The sequence below is a fragment of the Mesoplodon densirostris genome, chromosome 4 (assembly GCF_025265405.1).
Source record: "Mesoplodon densirostris isolate mMesDen1 chromosome 4, mMesDen1 primary haplotype, whole genome shotgun sequence".
Lineage (NCBI taxonomy): Eukaryota > Metazoa > Chordata > Mammalia > Artiodactyla > Ziphiidae > Mesoplodon > Mesoplodon densirostris.
In genome coordinates, this window is record NC_082664.1 from 174,677,480 (window position 1) to 174,702,997 (window position 25,518).

The 25,518-nt window shown below is 44.6% G+C and overlaps 1 protein-coding gene across 1 annotated transcript; it reads right to left on the reverse strand.

Annotated features, from left to right (window-relative positions):
- Window positions 1-277: 277 nt before the first annotated feature.
- FZD8 (frizzled class receptor 8) lies at window positions 278-5,359 on the reverse strand. The gene has a single exon (XM_060097728.1). The coding sequence runs from the start codon at window positions 4,589-4,591 to the stop codon at window positions 2,522-2,524; it is 2,070 nt and encodes a 689-aa protein (XP_059953711.1). The 5' UTR covers window positions 4,592-5,359; the 3' UTR covers window positions 278-2,521.
- Window positions 5,360-25,518: the final 20,159 nt, after the last annotated feature.

Consider the following 25,518-nt stretch of genomic DNA (forward strand, 5'->3'; position numbering starts at 1 on the left):
ATATAATCGGCATGATAGCTAAAGTAGGTGTTCTTCCCGTATATCTAATTTTAAAAATCCAATTAACACCAATGACTCTGGAAAGGATTTGCAAAATGTTTCTACCAAGAAACCCTCCTTAAAAGCCTCTTACATGACAAAGATCAGTCAAAGAAGTAGTTTCCATCCTATTCATTAAAAGAAAAAAATTTTTGAACCACTAAGTATTCCTATTAGGATAAGTAAAGAGAACAAACTTCTTAGCAGGATGCAGCGAACAAGTCCCCACCCAGCCCCCCAATGTTTGATGCCCCCCATCATTAGGGTAGCTGCCCATTTCTTATCTTGATTGACAGGTTAATAAGGGACCTGGGGCTATCTTTTCAGTCTGAACACACAACCTTACCAATTACTTTTAAATTATTGCTAATCTGTCCGAAAATAACAAGCAAGAGGAATAAAAATATCTGAAAAAGAGAAATGTCTGCTGAAGAAGCTTTTACTTCCGGTGCTTTAAAAGGTTCGGTTCAGAAAACTTGCCAGAATTTAGTCAATAGAATTTAGGCACTGAAGGTTTTCTTTTTTTTTTTACGAAAAACTTGTAGTTTATAATAGTTCATTGGTTCAATTAGGAGCGAAAAAGAAGGGAGTTTTGTAATGCAATTGTCCAGCAAAGGAAAACGCTTTAAATTGGGGGATTATGTGCACAGACCACCTGTAGGGCATTCAGAGCCCTTTTCTATAATGCTTCAACCCATGCCTAGCTGCCTGCAGGCTGGCTAACAATGCCGGGGAAAGCTGTTTAAAAGGCTGCGCGCACTTGTGCCTCTGGTCTGCACTAACTGTTACAAGTCTTCCTCTCCCTCGCTCTCTCTCCTTTTTAAAGTAAAAGTCCCACATCCCTTTAATGGAAGAACTTTAAGGCTCCGCGGTGGCCAATTGGTCTGCACCAAGAGGAGCCGGGCCGCAGGGAAAGAAACTTCAGACTATACAGCACATTTGGAGAGGAGAAAAGATCAAAGTTTTTCAAACTCAAAAGACCAAGTTCCCTACAGATTAACCCTATTCATTTGGTTCCTCTTAAAGGAATGATGTGCTGAGCCACTAGGCAGACAGGTAAAAAGTTCAACAATTGCCAAAGCATTCTTCTGCTAATTCAACAGCCTTCTGCTCAAATCAATTAGCTTAGTCTTGACAGAGGAACAATAGCTTTTTCTCTAGGAAAAGGAGCACATGTGATATACACAAGCCTGGAAGGTTATTAAGATGTTAACCCGTTAGTTTAATCCAGTAAAGAGCGCCTGCTCTACCACCAAATTGTCGAGTGACTTAACACTGTAAAGTGTGATGGATGGTTTAAAACATTAACCTCTACCCTACCCTTCAGCAGTGTGTTCAGTCCCGCAAGAGCAGGTGCTTTCAGAATCACAGACGTGAGAAACGAACGTGGAGTTTGAAGCCTTTAGTGATATCATACAAGATAAATAACAAGGCGGAGTGGAATTAGTGCCTTGCAAAAGTTCCGTTTACATACACTAAGGTGAGTGTTGTTACCCATGGATCAGAAAAGAGCTGCCATTCAAAAAACACCACCTTCTCGGGAAAGGTGCAAAATCTTAATCGTGATTCCAGTTCAATAGTGATATTTCAACTTTGCTAACAACTTAGGAACTAGAGTTTAACAGGTCATTTTCTCCATGCCTAAGGGCAGCATACATAATGAGAAACTAGCAAATGTCCGTGTTTCCAACGGGCCCTCAGCAAAAAGCACTTTCAAGGTTTAACAGTTTAGGAGAGGCAGGGGGACAGGGCAATGTTTAAATCATTTATCAAAAGTCATTTTATTGCCAAAATAGAATACTTATATTTGTTCTTACAGGGGTGGCCTCTAAACTTTTTACAGAAAATGTACAGACTGTATATCTTTGGATATGTACATATTTTACACATTTTTACAATTTAACAAATAATTATATAAATACATCCTCTAATGTAAGAAACCCGTATTTACTTGGGGTGTATAATTAAGACATTTCTTGTTTGTTTACTTAAGGCATCTGCCTGGTCATTAAGAATACCCAAACCGTGCAATCCCATTAGGTCGCAGTCATCCCTCCTCTAGGACGTGTTAGGGGTGAGGGTTTACGCAGGAGAGTCGAGGGCGGAAACTAGGTCCCTCAGGTGAAATCTGTAGGTCTGGCTTCAAGCTCAGCAAATGGCAACCAGCGAGGGCTCCAAACCTTGGGTCCTGGAAACGCGGCAGCAGAGCTCACGCTCCTCTGCCAAGACAAATTAACGCCTGGCGGGAGGAATTCCTCGCCCGTCGGTGGAGGAACGGGGGCTGGGTCTGGGAGCCTTCAATGCCAGGTACTTTGTTCTAAGCGAGTCCCAGCTAATGGATACCATTAAGAGTTCATTATCATGCTAATAGCAATCAACACGGTGAAGGGGGGGACCCTCTGCTTCCGAGTGTCCCCCCCACCCGCAACACTCGGTCTCCTCGCCCCCTCTCCAGCCCTCCCGGGCGCCCCCTCCCCTCCGCTCAGACCTGGGACAATGGCATCTGCTTTGGATAAGACACGGAGCTGGCCGTGCCAGACCGCCACGTCAGGCCGGTGCTGACGTCGCTGTACAGGGAGCCCGCCCCGCCGCCCGGCCCCACGCCCCCGCCGGCCCCCGGGCCCCCGCCCCCGGGGCCGCCCCCCGCCGCGCCCGCGCCGGCCGCGCCCGCGCCCTTGCTGGCCCAGCAGCAGCGGGTGCACAGCGCGCGCCACGACTCGAGCGTCTTGCCGGACCAGACCCACACGCCCGACGTGATGCCCACCACCAGGCACATGAAGTACTTGAGCATGAAGACGGCGTAGTCGGGTCGGCGCGCCTGGTCCGGCTGCAGGTCCCGCAGGCACGGGCAGTTGTGCGTGGCCTCCCAGCGCGGGCGGTTGTGCTGCTCGTAGAAGAGGCAGGCGACCACGACGGCGGCGGGCACGGTGTAGAGCACGGTGAAGAGGCCCAGGCGGATCATGAGCTTCTCCAGCTTGTGTGTCTTGGTGGGGCCGCCCTGCTGCTTGATGACCGAGCGGATGCGGAAGAGCGACACGAAGCCGGCCAGCAGGAACATGGTGCCGATGAAGAGGTAGATGACGAGCGGCGCCAGCACGAAGCCGCGCAGGTTGTCCAGGCTCTGGTTGCCCACGTAGCAGATGCCCGCCACCGGGTCGCCGTCCACCGAGCTGAGCGCCAGCACGGCGATAGACTTGACGCTGGGCACGAGCCACGCGGCCAGGTGGAAGTACTGCGAGTAGCCGGCGATGGCCTCATTGCCCCATTTCATGCCCGCCGCCAGGAACCACGTGAGCGACAGGATCACCCACCAGATGGAGCTGGCCATGCCGAAGAAGTAGACGAGCAGGAAGACTACGGTGCACAGCGCCGGGCCCGTGGTCTCGTAGCGCACGTGCTGCTCCACGGCACCCAGCTCCTCGTACTCGCCGCGCCCGCCCGGGCCGCCCGCGCCCGCGCCCGCCGCCCCCGCGCCCGCCGCCGCGCCCCCGGCGCCCCCCGCCCCGCCTGCGGCCCCGGCGCCGCCGCTGCACGCCACCTTCTCGTGGCCGGCCACCAGGCGCACCAGGTAGCCAACGGACACGAAGAGGTAGCAGGCCGAGAGGAAAATGATGGGCCGCTCGGGGTACTTGAAGCGCTCCATGTCAATGAGGAAGGTGGAGACGGTAGCGAAGGTGGACACGAAGCAGAGCACCGACCACAGACCTATCCAGAAGACGGTGAAGGCGCGCTCGTCCTGGCTGAAGAACGGGTTGTGGCAGGGCAGCGCGCAGTTGGCGATCTGGCCCGTCTTGACGCGATTATAGAGAGGGTGCCGCTCGCTGGACACGCTCACCATGGGCGCGCGGCACTGGCAGCCCGGCTCGCAGGGCGCCGCGCCTCCGCCAGGGGGCCGCGCCTTCCCGCCTCCGCCGCCACTGCCGCCGCCGCGCGCGGGGGGCGCAGCCGCGTCCCCGCCGCCGCCCCTGCCGCGCGACGGGGGCCGGGCCCCAGGCGGGCGGCCGTGGCCGCTGCCGGAGGGCGGCTGCTCACCGGGCGGCGGCGGCGGCGGCGGGCGCCGCGGTGGGCTGGGCGCGGCCGTGGTGAGGTCGGTGCGGTTGTAGTCCATGCACAGCGTGTCAGGGTTGCCCTGCTCGGGCAGCCTGTCGCAGCGCATGCGGTCGGGCCAGGCGAAGCCGTACTGGCGCATGAGGGGCGCGCAGCCGGCCTTGGCGCGCTCGCATACCGAGCGGCAGGGAGGCAGGGGCTTCTTGTAGTCCTCCAGGCAGATGGGCGTGTACATGCTGCACAGGAAGAACTTGAGGTCGGGCGAGCACTGGATCTCCACCAGCGGCCAAAATTGGTGCACCTCCAGGCCCGCCTCGTCCTGCGTGTCGTGGTTGAACTGGTTGGGCATATAGGTGTAGTTGTAGCCGATGCCCTTGCATAGCGGCACGGTGATCTCCTGGCACGCCAGCTCCTTGGCCGAGGCGGCCGCAGCGCCGCTGGAGCGCTGCAGTAGCGCCAAGGCTGCCAGCAACGAGGTCACTTCCAACAGGTAACCCCACTCCATGCTGCGCGCCTCGGCCACGCGCCTTCGCCCTCCGGGCGGCGCGCGGAGTGGCGCTGGGAGATCCTGCAAGAGCGCCGGAGGAGGGGAAGAGAGGGCGCCCTGCCGGGCTCTCTCCTGCCTCTCCCGGGATCGGGGGGAGGTCTGCCGATAGCCTGGTCCCTTCGCGGGACGCGTCCTCACAGCGCTGCGGGAGACGAGGGTGGCTGCCGGAGGGCACCCCGGTCCCCGGGTCTGCCCCGCTCACTCCGGCCGGGCTCAGCCCTCGCAGGGCACAATGGCCGGCCCCCGGCTCATCGTCCCTCTCTCGCTCGCTTTCTCCGCGCGCGCCGGTGACTTTGCCGGGCACCTAGGGCGGCGGCGCAGCAAGTTTCCTCTCGGGCGGGCCGCTGTGCGCAGTCAAGATGGCTGGGCCAGGCCGCTCCGCGCCCGGTTCAGCCCCTGCGGCCCCCTTTCGGCGTCCCGGGGCTCATGCTCGCCCCTAAGGCCGCGCGGCTGCCGCCGGGGTTCGGGGCCCGCCTCCGCCGAGGCCACCGCCCTCTGTCCCCGGCGTCGGTCCGTCGGTCCGCCGCCGGGATGACGGGCCCCGCCTCCGGTGGAAGTCCGCGTCGCGCTCGGGCCGGCAGTAGGGCGAGGTGTCGGCGGTCCCCTTCTCGCTGGACTCACGGAGCTAAATTCAGGCCGGAAGGCGGAGCGGACACCTGAGCGGCGCGCCAGCGCCCCGCCGCCGCCTCCTCCTCGGCGGGAGCAGCGCCCCTCGCCAACTTCCCGCTCCGGCCCTGCTGCGCCCCGGCCGGCTCATGAATATTTATACGGCGCGGACTCGGTCTCCGCCCGCGACCGGCGCGCCAATCCCGGGCGGGGGGCGGAGTCTGCGCGCTCCCCAGGCCCAGCCTTCCTGGGGCGGGCCCGGCTATCCGCGCGGCCGTGAGCGCTGTCTGCGGCCGGAGTTTGGATAACCTTGGGATTGACCGCAGAGACAGAGGCTTTGCCACGACCGTCCCCACGGCGCTCAGTGGGGCTGAGGTCGGGGTTCCATTTCCCCGAGCCTGCGCTTGGGGACTGGGGACAAGGTTTTATGCAGTGCGCGTTTCGGAGGCCCGTTTCTAACTAGTCAAGCCCCTGTTTCCTACGCTCCCAAACGTCGGCGACCTGCTGGCGAGGGGACCGCCCGCCCCTCCGCGAGCCAGCGAGGGCGTGGGGACGTTGCGGGGACCCGGGAAGGGGTGCCTTTCTTGGGGTTCTCGGTACGATGGTCTTGGAGGCTTAGCAGTGCGGGAGGAGTGGAACGACTGCAGTTCGTTCTGCCTGGTGGGGCTGGACCGGGGACAAACCTGGAGGAGGTGCCCGGGAGCCTGGCCGCGGGCGCGCGAGGGGCGCGGGCCCGGGGGCGGGCCCGGGGGGGGGGTCTCCTCCCGCCTCCGCTGAGGGACGTGGGGGAACCTCAGTTTCCTTACCTGGAGAATGGGGTCACAGTACAGATCTCAAAGGGGGTTCTGCTAATTAGGTGAGGTAAAGTAGCTATAAAGCATCCGGACACAGTGAGGAAGAAAGAAAGAAAAAGAGAAAGGGAGAAAGAAAAACTTGTAAATAGGACAGACTGGAAACTCTGCGGCTGGATTCTCCCTCTTCACCTCGTGCTTTTGGAACATATATACAGCTCTGCAAAGTTGACATGTTTTTGCCCGAGCCTCCTCCTCCGCCGTGGGAGGCGGCGCCGGGACCTGGCGCGGACGCGCGGACACGTCTCCGCGGTGCGCCCGGGGCCGAGCGTCTGGGGACGCGGCCAGCGAGCGCGGCCCCCGCCAGCTCGCAGCCACCTTAGACGGGGAGGGGCCCGAGGGGCGGGCGGCCTGGCAGGTTCATTTACGCTTGTTAGGACGTCCCAGGGGGTTGTCTTTCTCCTAGAATGGAGTGTTTATTTTTTAATTGATGTGCTGTTTCATTTAGCGCTTGTATGGAACTCACGCTGGGGCTGTAATTACTGTAATCTCGGGAACAAGCATTTCAGTTAGCCAGGAGGGTGGCAACAGACGTCTCTCTCTCTCTCTCTCTCTCTCTCTCTCTCTCTCTCTCTCTCTCTCTCTCTTTCTTTTCCTCTTCCCCCCCCTTCTCCCTCTCGCTCCTACCTCTCCTTAGTTTTTCCTCCTGTTTCTTTCTGTTTCCAGATTTTTGCTATTTGTCAGGTTTCATAGCAGGAACGAGTACAGCTAGAAAACTAAAGTTATTGAGGATGTGGGGACGAAGGAGGAGCAGAACTAAAGGCACGTTTGAGGCCTGGTCATATTTTTGGGGGTGTGCGGGACGGTGGTGGTGGTAGTTTGTGGTTATCCGTTTACAAACAACTCGTCATGAAACAAAAATAACTAGCAGCATCTGTATAGTATAGTCGCTGCTCTGCAGATACAGCGTGGCAGAAACCTGTGTCTTCCTCCTACTGTTCTCTCTGGCTTAGTTTAGCAACCGTATTCTAAATAGAAAGGCAGACTCTCCCCCCCACCCCTGATTTTTGGCAAGTTCTGTATTTTCACCAAGAATTCTAGACATATCCACCAGGCGGTGGTTATACCCCACTCACTGTCTTTATCTTTTTTCTTTTAAATTGAAGTCTAGTTAGAACCTCTTTATACTAAAACAAAACAAAACACTTCCCATTTTTGTTTTAGAAAAACTAAACTCCGTAGGAATCAGAAATTCTAAGGCTTCAGAAATATTAGCTGATTCAGTGATTCAGCAGAAAATGATCTCGAGTTTTCAAACATGCAAAGGCTCAACTGTTAGTTGGTCTTTTTATGGATTTCTTTCCCTTCTCCTCCTAATCAGAATTCCCTTTATGGTTTGTTGAATGTAGAAAGTCACCTCTCTCCTGTTGGTACCCTGTTCATAGATGGCCATCCTCCAGGACATTCAACTGCAGAGAAACAGGAGGTCATACCTGGAGATAGGATTGTAAGCACAGTAGTGAAGGCAAACCCCCCCATATTAAGGACCAGCCTGGGTTCTGCCTCACGGTGACCACAGACAGGAGGGGCTTGGTTCCAAGAGCAACATAGAGGGTGAAAAGTTTCTTTTGATTTTCTTCAGCAGGAAGTGTCAAATAGTGGAGTTTAGGATTACACTATATAAATTAACTAGAATTGGGTAAAAACCAACTGACATTTGAAAATTGAGGCTGAAAATAGTTGATTTTGGCTTTTAATTGGCATTTACATTTTTTTTCTTTTGAGACAAGATGAAAGCTTTGATGAGGTGGAATGTGGAAATTTGGGGGAAATATATTAAGCTTGCAGGAGAAAAGCAGACAAAAAGTTCAGAGCTTTCAAAAATCATGTTATAAGCTATTGGGGGTGAGATTAAAACCATTTACCTAAAATCGTTAAACATTTACTTTTAATTGAGAGAATGGAAGAATAGCATTTAAATTTTACTATTAAATTAAATGGCTACTTGGCAATCTTTGAGAGCAGAAGAGGCTTAGGAAGCCAATTAGTGTATAAAAGGCAATGATGGGTCAGCGAAAAGAAACTAGAATCATTTATCAACATTCTGGCTAAATAATGATTTTTCTTTTGTATATAAAGCAGCTGTTTTTTAAGGGAGGGGAAATAGCTTTAGCAGTGACATAAATAATGTAGGAAACTTTCTAGAGGGATTTCTGAACAGATGTCTGGTTACTGAATAGCCCAAACAAGTTGAAGGCATGAATCTAGCTCAGAGGAGGGGATTTTACAAAACATCAGCTACCTGGTGAGATAGAAGACTGTCAATATATTGTAAGTCGTGAATTTAAGAAACTTTGGCAAAATTATGTTTCAGTGGATTTTAATTTAAAAGTCCAACCTAAAACTCTTGATCCAAGAGTGAGCCTAACATATACCAAAAAAATGATACCTTCCAGAGGTTAAACAGAGGACTCTTTAGTAACTAATAAAATGTCTCAGGCATTATATAAAAGCATCTTTCAGGGAAACAATCCAAGTCTATATTATTAGAGAATATTAAACTCGATCCAGTAATATTGGGGTTTCTTGCTATTTTAGAATCTTTCAAAGGATTATGTCTTGAGTCGCCCAACCATAGACGGACGGAAAGGTAGAGGTTAACCGGTCTTGCTTCAATCTCTGTTAGAATTAAAATGGGTGAGATTACTTTTATATCCTTCCATAATAATAATAAACTCCATTAAAGAGCTTCCATTGTCTCCACCAGCAGGAAAAGGACTTTGTCAGGAGGAAGTACTCCTTTCTGTGTCTGCTGTAACGAGGCGAAGTTGTAAATGGATGGAGGTGACTGAGGCAAACAGGTGCCACTAGCCAGGAATCAGATTCCCACTTGACGTGCAGCTGCCATTTTGGAAAATGGCAGCTGCACTGTCATTTAATTTGATAATTATTGTAAAATATGTTTTAAAAATCAATCACTGATTTTTTTTTTCTTTTCCTCATTCACACTGAAATATTGGCCAGATGCTGCAACTCTTATGAGATAGGATGCATTGTGTGTGAGTTTGGGAACTTTCAGGTGAATAAAGACTGCCTAAGTAAAACTCGCAGAGCCAAGAAGGACACAGCTTATCTCACATATCAATACACCTAGAAGCAGGGAGTTCCATCATTGGTTCACACTGGGACAGTGATGTTAGGCCTGCAGGTCTGCTCTGGTCTCTTGGCTTCCCCTTGGGTGGCGTGGGGCCTCCCACTGCTGAATCATCACCTTTCACAGGACAGCAGCCAAGGCAGGAAGAGTGGCAGGACCTCCCACTATTAGAGAAGAAAATCCTTCCCCTTAGGTCACACTGGTCTGAACCTGTCACACCGCTCTCGTAGCTGCAAGGAAGGCTCTGCAGGGGAGGGTCTGGTGGGCAGCCCATGGTGGACAGGCTCTCGTGGCACAAGCCACAGAGGGGAGAAGTGCCATTGAGCAGACACAGCAGTCAGCCACATGTTACTATTTGAAATGAACTTTCAAGCAATATCATTTATCAACACACCTAGTGTTCCAGAGTATTTTGTTCAGAGCTATGAATTAAGTATGATCTAGATCCAAGAAAACCTTGATATCTGTGTCTTTCTTTCCTTTTGAAGTACTCTGTACAGTGGTGTGAATTAAATGTCAAACAGTTTACTACTTGTTTTATTTATAACGTGTATAAACTGTGTAGTGTAACTCCCTAGTTCCTTTTTGTTAAGCCCCTCCCCTCCCTTTTGGAGACTTCCTTAAAAACATGAATACAATTTTGGAACTTTAGTGTTTTTTTTTTCTTTTGAGTCTTATATCATGTAACTTTTCTGATATTGACAAACTTAAATAATATAGGAGAACCTGTGTTGAATCCCATCTCTGAAGGGCTTATGGATGTGAAAGAACCTTTATATAAAAAAAATTTTGTTGCAAGAGTTTACTTCTGGTAACACTGATCCATTTAAAATGGCGGTCTGAAACGATAATAAAATTTACATTAGTAGTACAAATGATAATTATCCGGACCCTGAGGGCATGGAGGTGGTGGAGAAAACAATGACGTTTCTTTCTATTTTATCTTTGACCTGATCCAGGTAAACAGATGTAATTTTTATCCAAGAGGTGACAGCACTTGATTTTCCTTTTATTTCTGGTATGTGTCTTGCTTGCTCTTAGAAGCACATGTTCTTATATAGCTTTAACCGTACAGTTTATAGTAAGTGTAACAACTTAGAAAGATAAAATAAGAAAAAATTGATACATCAGTGTGCTGTCTATTGAAATAATATCACATCATTAAGATGAACTCCTGGTGTGCTTTTTCAAAACAGAATCCAGTAGGGTTCAGTTTGAAAAATCCTAGTCTAGAATGTGTTCAAAATACACCGTTAAGTGAAATAAAGCAGGATATAGAACTATATGGTATGAGTCCAATTATATTGTTATATATGAATAGAAAAAAGGCTAGAAGGAAGTTCATCAAAATGTTGCCTATAGTTGTGTTTGAATTGGGTTAACTGGGAGTAATTTTTGTTTTCTTTTTTTATAATGATCTGAATTTTATGCTGAGAAAAAATTATCTTGACTTAGCACTTAGCACTTATTACATATTCTTTTCTGCTGTTCTTTATTTTCTGTATTTTGTTTTTCCTCCTTATACGGCTCAAAATGACCAAAGAGCCAGGACCAGACCTTTGTTATCTCTTTTTTCTCACACAGATGCTGTACCATTAGGAGCATATGCTGTCAAAATATGTTGTAGCTGATTCACAGATTGACTTATTGTCCTTACCTTTGGTTGGATGCTCTAATCTCAGTGCCCCAGAGCTGTTCTTCTGATTGAGAATTGTGGTTTTGAATGGGCTGAGAGGGAGGAAAGAGGAAGGGAGTTTGTCATTGGAGAGCCACAAAATTGGCATTAGCTGTAGAATTTTAGATGATGCCAGCTTTGCCTGTCTTTGGAACAATGTCCATTTTTGCCCTAGGCTGATCCAGCCTGTCGTCCATGACATGAGGTCATCTCCGTGGTATTTACTTATTGAAGTGCCAAACTATCTGAGCATTTCTTTTTACTGGTTATGGGTAAAGTAAGTTACTGTAGAAGAGCGTGTGCAACAGTGGAGAAGATGAACTTTGGATCAGGCAGCCCTGGGGAATTACAGCTCAGTTATTCCCTACCTGTGTGGACAGGTAACCTACAGCCTCTTTGAGCTTCACTTCCTTGTGCATAAAGTATGGAATGACAAATACAAGAGTCCTCACAGGTCATGAGGGTTAGATGAGCTAAAAGCTAAAAGCTTGGTGCAGCACAATGTCTGGACTTTGATGCATGAATTGAGCTTTGAAAGAGTTTACTTTGAATGTGCAGAGTGATAGGAAATGTATCTATGACCACAGAATGAAATTATTCTCAGCTTTTTCCAGAAATTTTTTTTCATTCATAAATTCGAGAAATATTTATTTAGTACCAATTGTTCTGGTTTCTACTTTTTTCTTTATTTTTAATTTAATTTATTTTTTTTTATTGAAGTATAGTTGATTTACGGTGTTGTATTTCAGGTATACAGTAAAGTGATTCAGTTATACATATATCCACTCTTTTTTAGATTCTTTTCCCATATAGGTTATCACAGATTATTGAGTAAAGCTCCCTGTGCTCTACAGTAGGTCCTTGTTGTTTATCTATTTTATATATAGTAATGTGTGTACGTTAATCCCAACCTCCTAATTTAATCCCTGTTCTGGTTACTATTGATGCATAACAGTGACCCCAAAACTTGGTGGCTTAAAACAACCATTTTATTTTGCTCACAATTTGGAGGGTCAGGGATTTAGCTTGTCTAGGCAGATGCTCGGCATCTCTCCTGTGGTTGCAGGCAAATATCCGCAGGACAGAAGGCTCAGCAGGGTTAGGACCACACTGGCCAACTCACGTGGCTGCCAGTTGAAGCTGCCAACCGGAGCGCCACCTGGTGGCAGCTTCCCAGTAGATGGACTCCATATGTGATGGGCCATTTCCCAGCGTGAGCATCTTAAGAGAACCAGGTGGAAACAGCACAACTTTTTTTGTGACTTAGCTGCAGCACGTCTGCTGTACTCTGAAGGTTGGATCTGTAAAGCCAGCCCAGCTTCCAGGCCTTCCTCAAAATGGAAGGAATGGCAAACATTTTAGGGGCCATATTTTAAAACTGTCACAGCAACTAAGAGTCAGGTCCTATAGTGAAGTGTCAGGTCTGTAAGGATGGATACGGCGTTGTATTGGTGGAAGTTCTCCAGAGAAACAGAACCAGTGGAATATATATGGCTTATTATGAGGAATTGGCTCCTGTGATTATGGAAGCTGAGAAGTTCCACGATTTGTCATCTGCAAGCTGGAGACCCAGGAGGCCAGTGATCTAGTTCAGTCCAAGTCTGAAGGCCTGAGAACCAGGGGAGCCAATGGTGTGAGTCCCAGTCTGAGGGCAGAAGATCAATGTCTCAGCTCAAACAATCAGGCAGAGAAGGCGAATTCTCCCTTCCTCTGACTTTTGTTCTATTCGTGCCCTCAATGGATTGGATGGGACCCACTCACATCGGGGAGGGCACTCTGCTTTCCTGAGTCCACTGATTCAAATGCTAATCTCATCCAGAGACACCCTCACAGACACAGCCATAAATAATGTTGAGGCAAAAATCTGAGCACCCCATGATCTTGTCAAGTCCGCACATAAACTTAACCATCACAGCCATTCTCCTTCACAGGCAACACACACGGGTCAGCTACAGATACACAACCACAATGCCTTTAGGTGAAAGTATTTACAAAATACACAGAAATAATATTGCTAATTTGAGGGGACGCAGAAAGTTCGAAGCAGGGGACAAAGCACTAACAGATCTCAGCGATGATAATCACCTTTGCATTGCTTACATTTGTTCGTGGAACAGCAAGAACCATCCTTGAACAGAAACATATTTTGTACTCAGTCAGTTATGACTGACGTAATGTACACCTGTGGTGAGGTTACATCTGGGCCTAGAGTTCAGTGTGTTTTACTAATTTTTCAGCTTCTAGTAACAGGATGCTTGCCAAAGTGGCCCAGAAGACACGCTGTCTCACATCGCCAGGATCTGGAAAGGGGGTGGCTGCCGAACTGATTGATGCTGTGACTCCGTGAGGCCATCAAAATCCGGGTCCTTTCCACCTCCTTGCTCTGTCAGCCTCTGTGGTGGTTAGTCCCCCTCCTGGTTCCAAAGTAGTTACAGATCAAGGCTCATGCTTTCATATACCAATATCGAGAGGCAGAAAGAGGGACATTCCTCTCCCTGTGTCTCTTTGCAAGACCCAAGAAGGCTTTCCTGGAAGGCACTTCCTCCTACTCCTCATGGGTCAGAACTGGGTGACAGGCCATGTCAAGTGAGCCCTGGCCTGGCCAAGGAGGGACATTTGAGCAAAACTGGGGCTTTGCCAGCGAGGGAAGGGGTAGGGGAGTAGGCTTGGGTAGGTGACCGGGGGTGTCTGCTGGAACCTGAGGCCAGCGTCTCTTTACGACTAAGGCCTGCTGCCCAAGGTCAGATACTGATAGCCTGGTCATCTCGGGAGAAGATGCTTATGCCCTTTGTGTGTTAATCATCAGCAAAGCTGGAGCCCTCTCTCCTCCTTCTCCCAAAGCCTCAGGCAGGTGGGATCTGTCAATAAGGTTCCCGTTGTTTATTTCACGAACAGTGTATTTTGCTTGGGCATAGAGTGTGTTCTGCATTCAGAAATCCGGTTGCCTTCAGGGCCCGTCGTCCAGGCTGGGGGACCATTCAGTCTGGCAGGGCGAGCTGGGTGGTTTGTACTGTTGGCGCACGTCCTGGTCTCACCACAAACTCCCTCCAGGGTAATTACTTAGAGGAACACCTTACTAAACAGCTGGGAAGCATGACTCTTAAGGAACTGCCAGAGATGAAAATTTATTTCTCACCTGTGTGGTTTCCAGAGCCTCGTGGGACTGCGGCATGAGTGGATTCCAGTAACCCATGGAGAGCACAGAATGCAGGGGGGCCAGATGGTGCTCCGGGCTATGGTAGCGCTGACTCCCCGCCTCTAGGGCTCCAGAGAACCAGCTTCTAGAGAATTACACCCCCATCAAAGTACTAGTTTACTTGTTCTTTCTCTTTTCTATAGCATTGTGTGTCTTTACTCACTTTCGGTACCTTATTCTTCTCTTGACATCACCCCCAGTTCTCAGGAAGACCCTTGTGGCATAATGATGGAGCACACCTCTGGTAACGATCTGGGTAGTGGCCTTTCTGCTGTAGATGCTGGTTCAAGAGGTTCCTTACTCACCAAATCCTGGCCACAAGGCTTTGTGTGGGAAGTGGTTCCTGACCTGCTGGGACAGGCTTCTCTATGGGAAGAAGTGGCCCAGATTCACCGAGGTGACTTTTTACATCACACTTTAGCCCTCACCCCCATTCACAAGTCTCTGCCTCGGCAACTGTCACTCTTGGGCAAGAATCTTTTCTTCAGATATGTTGGCTTTGTCATGTTCTGCTCCTTTGGGGGCTAGAAAGGAAAGATTCCTATTTTTACCTGTTAGTCTATTATGCTGTTGATTATTAAATCATTATGTTTCCAGTGGGATCCATGTGGTCTCTGAATTCCTATTTCAAAAAATGTCTGTCTCCACTGTGGCACTTCATTTTGTGATGTCTTGTCCTCCAGTCTTAAAATAAATAGAACAGAAAGACTCACTTTATGTTGTATCTGTCAAAACTCTGAAAGGACTCATTTTCTATTAGGATTCTATTGGAGTTCGGTTGCCTTTGCTAATAAAAGACCAAGGTTTCTGCTGGAAGGTAGTTCATTGAGATTACACATCCTAATTTTTTTGACTAGAGTAAAAAAATGTAGGTATCACTAAGCAGAGTGAATCCCAACCTATAATTCATAATTGTAGAATGATGAATGTGAGTCTTGTTCCTAGATCCCCCAAGTGAGCCATAAAAACTGTGCTTAGAAAACAAAGTTTGAATTCTATGCTAATAGTTACTACAGGGAATAGTCCCTTTACTTAAGAATAGAAGTGACCAGAATAAGGATGGAAAGTAGTTGGATCTATGTTACATTGGTGATGTATCGGAGGCTAGTGAGAAGAGCCTGGATGGGCAAGGTCAGAGTAGAATAATAATGTTAATTACTATTTTTAGCATGCCTTTGATGTGTGAGGCTCTGGGCTTGACCCTTTTCATCATTTGGGACGTTTTGGCAACCAGCAGCAGTTAACCCTACAAAAACTGGCTTGTGCAAGATGGCAATTTGTTATCTCCTGCAGCAAGAAGTACTGAAGGAGGGTAGATTCCCAGGTTGGTTGGTACAGATTGTCAAAAACATTATCAAGGGTTCCGGTGCTTTCTGTTTCTTGGTCCTGCCTTCCTGAGGGTGTTGGCCATGGTGACCTCAGAGTGAGAAGATGCCTTCATATCCAGAGACGACATCCCAATGAGTTACAACAAACAAACAAACAGCGGGGCTATTTCATTCCTTTTCTCTTTCTTAGGAGAAGGACCCACTTCCAGAAGTCTCCTGGAAGACTTCACTGGTTGTATTGGGTTGAATCCCCACTCTTTAACCATTGATAAAAGGAATGGGATTACCACACTTGGCTTAAAGAAATCAGGATACCCTGTCTCCTGGAGCTCAGAAGGTACCTGGCTGGGTGGAGGAGGGTGAAAGCTGAATACAATTAGGGTTTATTGTAAGAAGGAAAATGGAGATGGATGTTGGCACGGCAACCAAAACTCTGCTACATGACTGTATCCATCTCTATCTTTTTCATGTCTAAGCCTCATGGAAAATCTGCAGGATAGATATTAATACTAAAAGTCATGTTTTCCAGACGGGACTCATTTCAGTATCATGTATTCTATTACAGAGTTTTTAAACAGTGGCATTCTTTCTTCCAAGTGAATCTTGCACCAAACTACAACATATAAACAGATAAAAAAAAAATATATATATATATATATATATATATATGTGTGTGTGTGTGTGTGTGTGTTCAAATGATGAAATGGACAAGAAACTCAATTTTAAAACTCCAATAAAGCTTCTGAACACAAAAATTTGAAAGTATCAGTTATGGATGATATTTGTGGCATCGTATGCGCACCTAAGTTCAGAAAAAGACCAGTGCTGACCTACACCTTTCCTAACCAATGTCTCAGAAGAAGGTTAGATGCATGCACAGAAATGAGAAAAGCAGCTTCCTTCAGCACGCTGCATGTAAATGCTGATCTCACAGCACAATTGCTGTGTTGAGGGCTTTCACTGCATTACAATTGTATAATATCATAATTTGGGGGACAGTCTTTTCTGATATTTCCTTCTTTGTGAAGCATCTCCATTGGCAGGGTGCCCCTGGCTGCTCCCCACCTGCGCGCTTCCTCCTACTTACTTAGCTGTGATTTCAGAGGCCGTGGGGCCATCCCTCTCTCCTCCGCTCTGTTACCCCTCTGGCCAGAGCTCTGTGCCTGCAGAGAGAACCCTGCTTCTCCCTGGGACAGCCAGTGACCCCCGGGATGAGTCTGCTCGGTGCCAGCATTCAGTATTAGGAAACAGCCCGTAAATAAAAGCATTTTCGAATATCACCTTTATTCGTTATAAAGATGTATTTTATCCTCCATTGGGTGCCTCATACCTTAGTTTTCAATTTTTTTGTAATCCAGGGAGTAATATAGTTTCTGTTTATCCCCCCACCTACAACCCTTGTCATAATACTTTGATTTGCTTTCTTTTTTAAAAATTTGTTTTTACTTTTTAGATTTTTAAATTTTACTTATTTTTTAAATTGAAGTAGAGGTGATTTACAATGTTGTGTTAGTTTTTGGAATACAGCAAAGTGATTCACTTACACATATATATATATATTCTTTTCCATAATAGCTTATTACAAGATATTGCATATAGTTCCCTGTGCCCTACAGTAGGGCCTAGTTGTTTATTTTATATTTAATAAAACTCCAAACTCCTATTTTATCCCTCCCCTCTTTCCCCTGTACTTTGATATGCTTTCTTTTATAAAACAAAAACATTGTGTTATGCAATATTTCAAACGTATAGAAAATACAGAAAATGCAGCAAATATACAAGCCATATTTAATGTGTTATATTTTGATGTGATTGTTTCAGATCTCTTTTCTTTAAATAAATAAAACCTTACAAATATGGCTAAAATTCCACACCTCATCCCTCTTTCTTCCTAGAAGTAAACACTGTCCTAAAGAAGCTGTGACTTGAACCCTTGGATGGTTTTGCACCAATACTATATATAGTAGTGTTGTTTTGAATGATTTTTAAATATTTTACAAATGGTATTGTATCTGTCCTTTTATAAGTAGCTTTATAAACTCAACATTATATTGCTGACTATGATCTGCTTAGTGTTTGAGCTGATCATGTATCCATTGTATGAACGAGCCACTTTATTATTTACTGCACTAGAGATCAGGGTTTGGTTATTTTCACTAGCGTACTTAATGCTGTAGTGAACATCTTTGTGTATGTCCCCTTGTGCACGTGTCCAGGAGTTTCTCTAAAGAAGATACCTAAATTTGTAAAGTATAAATGGAACAGCTGAAGGGTAGATTCTGCTTAATTTCAGATTGACGAGGAATTGCCAATGCTCTTCATGGTGGGTGAGCCAACTCACACGCCACAGAGAGCATACAGGAGTTTCTGACCCTCACAGCCTCACCAACCCCTGGGAGATGAGTCTCTACCAGTCACATGAGTTTACAAAGTGAGCTCATTGTTTTAATCTGCATTTCTGATTACTAATGGGATTAAATGCATTTTTCCATGTTTTTTTTACCATTTGGACTACCATTTCTGCAAGTTACCTCTTCTTATTCTTTGTCCAATTTTTGTTTTCTCCTGCACTGATTTGTCTTTTTGTTTTGAATTGGGCACTCCTAAAAATATCTTGGATATTCATTTTCTGTGCTTTCAAGAGGTTTTCTCTGCTGAGTGTGTGGTTTATCTTTTTGTTTTGTTTACTGTATCTTTGGTAATAGATGGTGTGGTCATAATGTATAGCTATATATAATAGATATAATAGAGTCTTAAAGCTTTTAATCTGTTCAGATTTATCCATTTTTTTATGTTTGTTTACATCTTGTTTCAGAATTCCTCCTTTAACATGTTATAAAGTTATTATGCTATATTTTCTGAGGCTTTTCTTGTCATATTTAAGTTTTAATCCATATAGTATTTATTTTTGTGATTTGTGTGAAGTAGGTTTCTAATTTTATTTCTTCACATATGCACTGCCAGTTAAGATGGTAGAGTGATTGAACAGTCCATTCTTTCTCTTCATTTTAATGTTCATAGGTTTCTTACTAGTTCTATCCAGCTACACTGATCTACACTTTCTATCTCTGCATTAATAATGCCTATTTTAATATTTAATTGCTATGGTTTTATAAGCCTTAATTTCTTGTAGGTGAAGACAGCTTGATATTCCTTTTCAGAATTGTCTTTCATATCCATTTCCCTCCAAGAAGTTCAGGACCACTTTGTTGAAAGTTCTGTGAAAACTCTGTTGCATCTATGGTTATTTTCTTCATCATTCCTAATTTGTACCATTTGAATAGTTTCTTTAAATAATTTTGCCAGAAGTTTGTCCGTTTTTTAGTCTTTTCAAAAATTTGTTTATGGTTTTGTTGAATCTTTCTAATTAGTATTATAATTTCTTTTTTGAACCAGGAAGTATTCAGAATTGGTTTTTTAATTCTCATTTTTATTGCCTTTTGGTCAGAAAACATGTTCTGTAATATGTAGTTTTTTTTTTTTTTTTTTTTTGAGACTTGTTTAGTGGCTCATTCTACTGTCAATTTTTGTAAATGTGCCATGCGTGCTTGGAAAGAATATGGTTTCTTTGTTGTCTTCAGGGTTCTATAAATGACCGTTTAATCAGTTACTGGGAAATCTAAGTTAAAATCCCCTACTAAAATTGTGAATTTCTAGGTTCTTTCCAGTAAATCCATTTTGTTTGTTTGTCTGTTTGTTTGTTTTGAGACTATGTTCCTAGGGGCGTAAAGGTTCAAAATTGTTATATTTTTTCTGGAAAAGATTGTTCCTTTCATTATTAGACAATAAGCCTCTGTGTCCCTAATTCTCTCTCCCTCCCTCTTAAAGTTGATTTTACTGATGATTATATGTTTATATGAGGATTTGCTGCTGTTATTGTTAGTGTTTTTCAGATATTTCCTCCCCCTCAATTCTTTTACTTTCAATTTGTGTGTGTCACTATGCTTTAGGTGAGTCTCTCGTTAACAACATATAACTAGAAATTCAATATACAATCTGTAAGTCTCTGTATTTTATTTGGGAAGTCTAGTTTCTTTACATTTTTTATGATTACCATTATACTGTATTTCATCAAATCTAAGTTGCCATTTATTATAAGGTGCAACACCATTTTAGTTATCATTAAGAAACAGAAAAAATGTTGCAATTAAACAGTGACACAATGCTTATTTGGAACTTATTAAAGAGGTAATTTAGAATTAATTATAAATACTTAAAAATCATGTATTAATCTTATGCATAAATATAAATGAAATAAATCAATTGTTATTTCTAAAAATTGTCACATTCCGTGTCTAACTCTTCTCAATTAGTTTTTGACTCAGGGTCACCAATGTTTGTGCTTTTCCAGACCCTATCACCCTCCATGCTATCAAAAGCAGCAATTCTCAAAAGAACTAAAAGCCATTAGAATTGGCTGTTAAGCTGGCTTTGCAATTATGTAGAACAAACCTCTTTTGGAGTCTAGCTTTGGGAATGTTGTTAAACCCGTTTTATTCGTCAGCTTCTCACTCCTTCCTCACAACTGTTTGGATCTTAAGAGTTAAAGTACTGCTCCACCATTGTTTTTAGGGTTTTCTTCTGAGATGCTGACATCCATTCTGCAAGGTTTGCTGCCAGCTCTTTTGATGTTCATGTGTGTAGTCATTGGCGTCCACATCACAGGTCCTGCATGGCCAACAGGGATTTAAAAACACCATCAGTTGAAATATGCATTCTGATTTCAAAGATGTTAACATGTGAACACATGTGCACCTTAGAAATGATGAAACATTTTATAGTTTATTTACATAAAGATATAAAAGTTATTTTTATGCTTTGTTCTGCTTTCTCTTCGACATACCTTTTTTTTCTGGAGTATTTTTACCTCCTTTCCTGCCTTCTGTTGGATCAAGTTTTCTTTAGTTTTCTTCTTTTTTTAATTAAAAAAAAATTTTTTATTGGAGTATAGTTGATTTACAATGTTGTGTTAGCTTCTGCTGTACAGCAAAGTGAATCAGCTATACGTATACAGATATCCCCTCATTTTTGGATTTCCTTCCCACTTAGGTCACCACTGAGCATTGAGTAGAGTTCCTTATGCTATACAGTAGGTTCTCATTAGTTATCTATTTTATACATAGTAGTGTGTATATGTCAGTTCCAACCTCCCAATTCATCCCACCCCACCTTTTCCCCCTGGTTGTCCATACATTTGTTCTCTACATCTATGTCTCTGTATCTGCTTTGCAGATAGGTTCATCTGTACCATTTTTCTAGATTCCACATATATGTGTTAATATACGATATTTGTTTTTCTGATTTGCTTCACTCTGTGTGACAGTCTCTAGTTCCATCCATGTCTGGAAGTTACACATTGGTTTTTTCTTTTAAGTAAACTTTACATTTTTAGCATTGATATTTGCCTTGGTAAAGTTAATCAATATCTCTATTCAGCTCTTTAATAATTCACTAAATTGATTGCTTTGTCTCTACTTCCTCCTCATCTAATGTGTTATAGTTCTCTAGTATTATAGTTCCAACTTGTTTTGAACTGGCCAAGTTGGTGGCATTCATTACTAGTGTTGTGATTTTTATGATCAATACTCACTCAGATTTACACCTTGAAGAGTGTTCTTCCTTACCTTTGCTCTTTATATCTGCTTCTTCAAGATGTATTGCTTCTTCCTTGTGAATAGTTTCCTTCTTCCTGAGATACACTTTTTAGTTTGAAAATGTCTGTATTCTGCCTTCGCTCTTAAATGAATGCAGAATTTTGGGGGGAGAGGGATATGTGATTTCTGGCACCAGGTGTGTAGTGTAAATGGGGTTCTAATCCCTCCCATGCCCTCAGTTTGCAAAACAAGCTCATTATTGCTGTCTCCTGTTCAGGTCAGCAGGCAGGGCTCTCTCAGTACCTTTCACTGAGATGGAAGCCTTTCCATGGCTCTGGCTTAATTCCACATGTCAGTCCCACTAGACACGTGGAGAGTCAACCCACTTCCTGGCCTTCCAGCCTGCTCACCCCTCCAGCTTTCAGGCCCCTCTTTATTGCTTGCTGTTGTGAATTTCTCTTTCAATCTTCTGAGTTCAGGTCTGCATTACATTTGTTTTTTTTTTTTTTTTTTTTTTTTTTGCAGTACGGGGGCCTCTCACTGTTGTGGCCTCTCCTGTTGCGGAGCACAGGCTCCGGACACACAGGCTCAGCGGCCATGGCTCACGGGCCCAGCCGCTCTGCAGCATGTGGGATCCTCCCGGATTGGGGCACGAACCCGTGTCCCCTGCATCGGCAGGCGGACTCAACCACTGCGCCGCCAGGGAAGCCCCTGCATTACATTTTTATCTTGCATTTCTACATGTACTGTGGCAGGAATGTTTTACATTGGCCCTATCTGACTTTCCATGGACCCTATGAGAATACTGCATTTTTCTTTATACAATGTATTTTAAAAATATTAAAAATAGTTAAGATTATATTAAAAGGGAAATTCAAGTGTTTAGTTCAACTTCTGGTTCCATGGAACCTTGACTTTCTACAAAATATGGTCTTTTAATGACTGCCGTATTGTATGATTTTGAAAACCATAGTTAAGTGACTGTTTGGGCATGAGATCCCAGATCTGGAGTGGAGAAAACAGACTTCAGGCAGGACGTCTCCCCTTAGGGTTTACCAGCCTACGGCAGACACACACCTGAGGTATCAGAAATTTGCTCCCCATGCAGGCTCTGAGTTGTCACTCCCAGAGCAGCCAATGCACTTCTCCAGGCTATGATTTGTAGCTTCAGAGAGGCCAGATTAGAAAAAAAGTGGTCTAAAGGACAGAGCAGTTAATTATTACGCAGAAAAAAAAATCTTTTTGTATGCTTATTAGCTAGTTGACTTTCTTTTTCTTTCATGTAAAAGGAAATGACCTCCTTATTTTTCTATGATGTGATATCAAGGAAATGTAAACTGTCCTAGCCCACTGGAGGAGTATGAAATGGTGTAGCCAATTGGATACCATCTCTTTCAGTCAGTTAGCTTTTGGTGTGTAACAAACAGTTGCAAAACTTAGTGCTTTAGAAACAACACACATGCTCCTCGTGAGCTCTCATCCTCCATGAGGCTTGCCCAGGCTTCTTCCAACAGTGATGTCAGCCATCCAAAGAGCAACAGAAAAAAAGGGAAGCTCACTGCACAAGCCCTTGTCAAGGCCCTGCTTGCATTATGTTGGTTAATGTCCTGTGGCCCAAAGCAAATCATATGATTTGCTTTGAGGAGATGAAAATCACATTGCAAAGAGTGTATGTGTAGGGATGGAGATAACCTTTAGGCCATTGTTGTAAACTGCCATTCTATAAAATAAATACACTCTTTTTGGTGTCTATATGTTAGACATCTATCTACAAGGATGTTTATCTCACTGTCTCTTTATATGATAGAAAAACACTGGGAAATACTGAAATGCTCATTGGCTGGGGAGTGATAACAAAAACATCTGTGCTATTGAATACCATAACGCAGTTGAAGAGCATGTGATAGATTCGGGAGTACTGTCCTAAAAAGACATATCTTTCAATGAAAAAAGCCAGTGGCTGAACCATACAGACTTCACACCTCCCACCATATGCAAAAACTAAATTCCTGCAGATACATTACATCACGTCATGCATGCGCATGACAAAATGTCAAGAATTATACCCTCTAGATGGAGAATAGCAGTTACTGCTATGGAGGGAGTGAGCTTGAGTGGCGGTCAGGGGGAATTTTATTTATTTTGGGGGGGTATCACTTGAATTTTTTACCATATGAATGCCTTCACATGCTGTTTATTTAACAGTGAATAAAATTTGAATTTGAACCTAAAGAAAGGAAGAGCAGTATGATTCTCACCAGCTGGGCTTCAGTCTCATCATTCAAGGAACTGTGGACATGGCGGTGCTCCTGGGCCCTGAGACTCTCTTCTCCTTTCCTCCTTCCCTCAGTCATACTTGCTGCTTGGTGGGAGTGTTTCAAGCTTAGCAAACCAGATTCAAGTCAGGGCAAGATTCTGGAACTTACCCCCTTCAAAATACACCATTCAGCCTAGTCATCATGGTACCCAAAGTGACAGCCAGCATAACTCCTATTGTGTAGTTTTGGGGTCCGGGCTTCAAATGCCAGGCAAAATGTTATAGTATCATTTTTTCCTAAATGATTTCAACATCATCTGAAATAAGTTGATCACTAATTTTTTGTGAAACATTAGTGTCTAGTGAATTATAATTTTGAGGCTGACACAATTGTTGACATATCCTGTTCATTCCAGTCAAAATCTTTATCTTCTAGAATTTCTGATGTTTCCACAGTGTAGTGTATAGTTAGTCCACTGTCCGCAGGGACTGACTGACTATTTATTATTCTCTATCTGTCTACACCACCCCTTTGGGGTCCTGTGGGAAACGAGTAATGCCAGACAAAATACCAAAGTTATCTCTTTGGCATGCCCATCTAACTTACACAACGCAGGGCGAGGGATGCTCCATCTTACTGACCAGTTAGAATAGAAACAAATAGAAAATAAGAGTAAAAACTCATAACAGTTATAACTATTAGTTTCAGAAACCACTGCATGTTGGTGACGATCATTATGTAGTTTTTTTTTTTTTTTCCTTTTTGCGATACGCGGGCCTCTCACTGTTGTGGCCTCTCCCGTTGCGGATCCCGTGCTCCGGACGCGCAGGCCCAGCGGCCATGGCTCACGGGCCCAGCCTCTCCGCGGCATGTGGGATCCTCCCGGACCCGGGCACGAACCCGTGTCCCCTGCATCAGCAGGCGGACTCTCAACCACTGCGCCACCAGGGAAGCCCTGTAGTATTTTTTAAATTGATTCTTTGTATCTGTGCCTAATGATATGTTTATGTTATTGATTTATTATCTTGAAGAGAAAATTTAAAACTACTGTGACAAAACAAAGTTTTTAAGAAAATCCGTGTCAACTTTCAGGTTTTAAACTCCTGTGCTCCTTTCCTGTCCTACTCTTTTTCTTGTGTCTAGGTATGTACCGTTTTACTGTAGAACTCACACACACACACACACACACACACACACACACACACCATTATTCACTAGAGCTCTAGAGAAGAGCTGTTTCCCATAAGGAAAAAGCAGGTGTGCCCTGCTCATTGACAATTATGACTCATGTCATTATTCTACATTTGCAGGGACTGTCTAATCCCTGAGGAAATGTTAACCTCTTAGATTTTTTGGTTTGACATCACAGAACCAGTGATACTAATTGGGTGTGGACACACCTATGAATTATGAGACGTAGCATGTAGGTGATTTCCATAAATCTTCTTGAGTGAGGGGTGTGCATGGGGTTCCTATTTCAATGATAACTTTTAGAGCATCATGTGTCATTTGTAAGTACTGGAGTTCTTATTTGGTGAAATACTATTGCAGCCAATGCCGTTGGTATTTTGCTGTCAATATTTTAAAATTTCTTCCACACTAGATAAAATAATTGGTTAAAAATCAGAAGACTATTAAAACTATTAAAACATTTCACAGATTATAAGATGACTATTATTTATTGGCAGCAACAGAAAGCAAAGCAACTGGTCTGACAAAGAACATTCTGGACAAGCAAAGTCAGGAAAGTGTAATTGGTCAAAATGTTTCTTGTATGTCAATGAAATACTAATATATACATAAAACTTTCCTTATTAGTAAATTCATTTATTGTTAAATATTTGGATGTTATAGTGAGAGTTCTGTAAATATTTAACTTTGAAGTCTACTCAATTTACCTAAAAGTGAATGAGATTATTTTATAGCCACATTTTTGGTCCAAATAAATGAATGCAGTTTAATGTTTATGTCAACTCCATCACTAAAAGTTTCAGTTAATACTGACATGTTAGTTTCTGGGAGGGTGTTTATTCTAAAGGTCCAAATTTTCATTCAGCAAAGATGATCCATCTGGTAGAGTTTGGTTAACACTGGTTTCATGTTTAAAGTGTATTTCATCCAATAATATGACATTAAAAGAGTATAGAGTTGCGCATGTAGGAAATACTGGCTCTGAGGTTCTTCTCTGAACTCCGTTCATTATCTTATATACTGTATTACTGACACACAGCTATGTGTGTGTGATAACTTCCAGCTCTGGAATTCCCCCTCACTTCTGTTTAC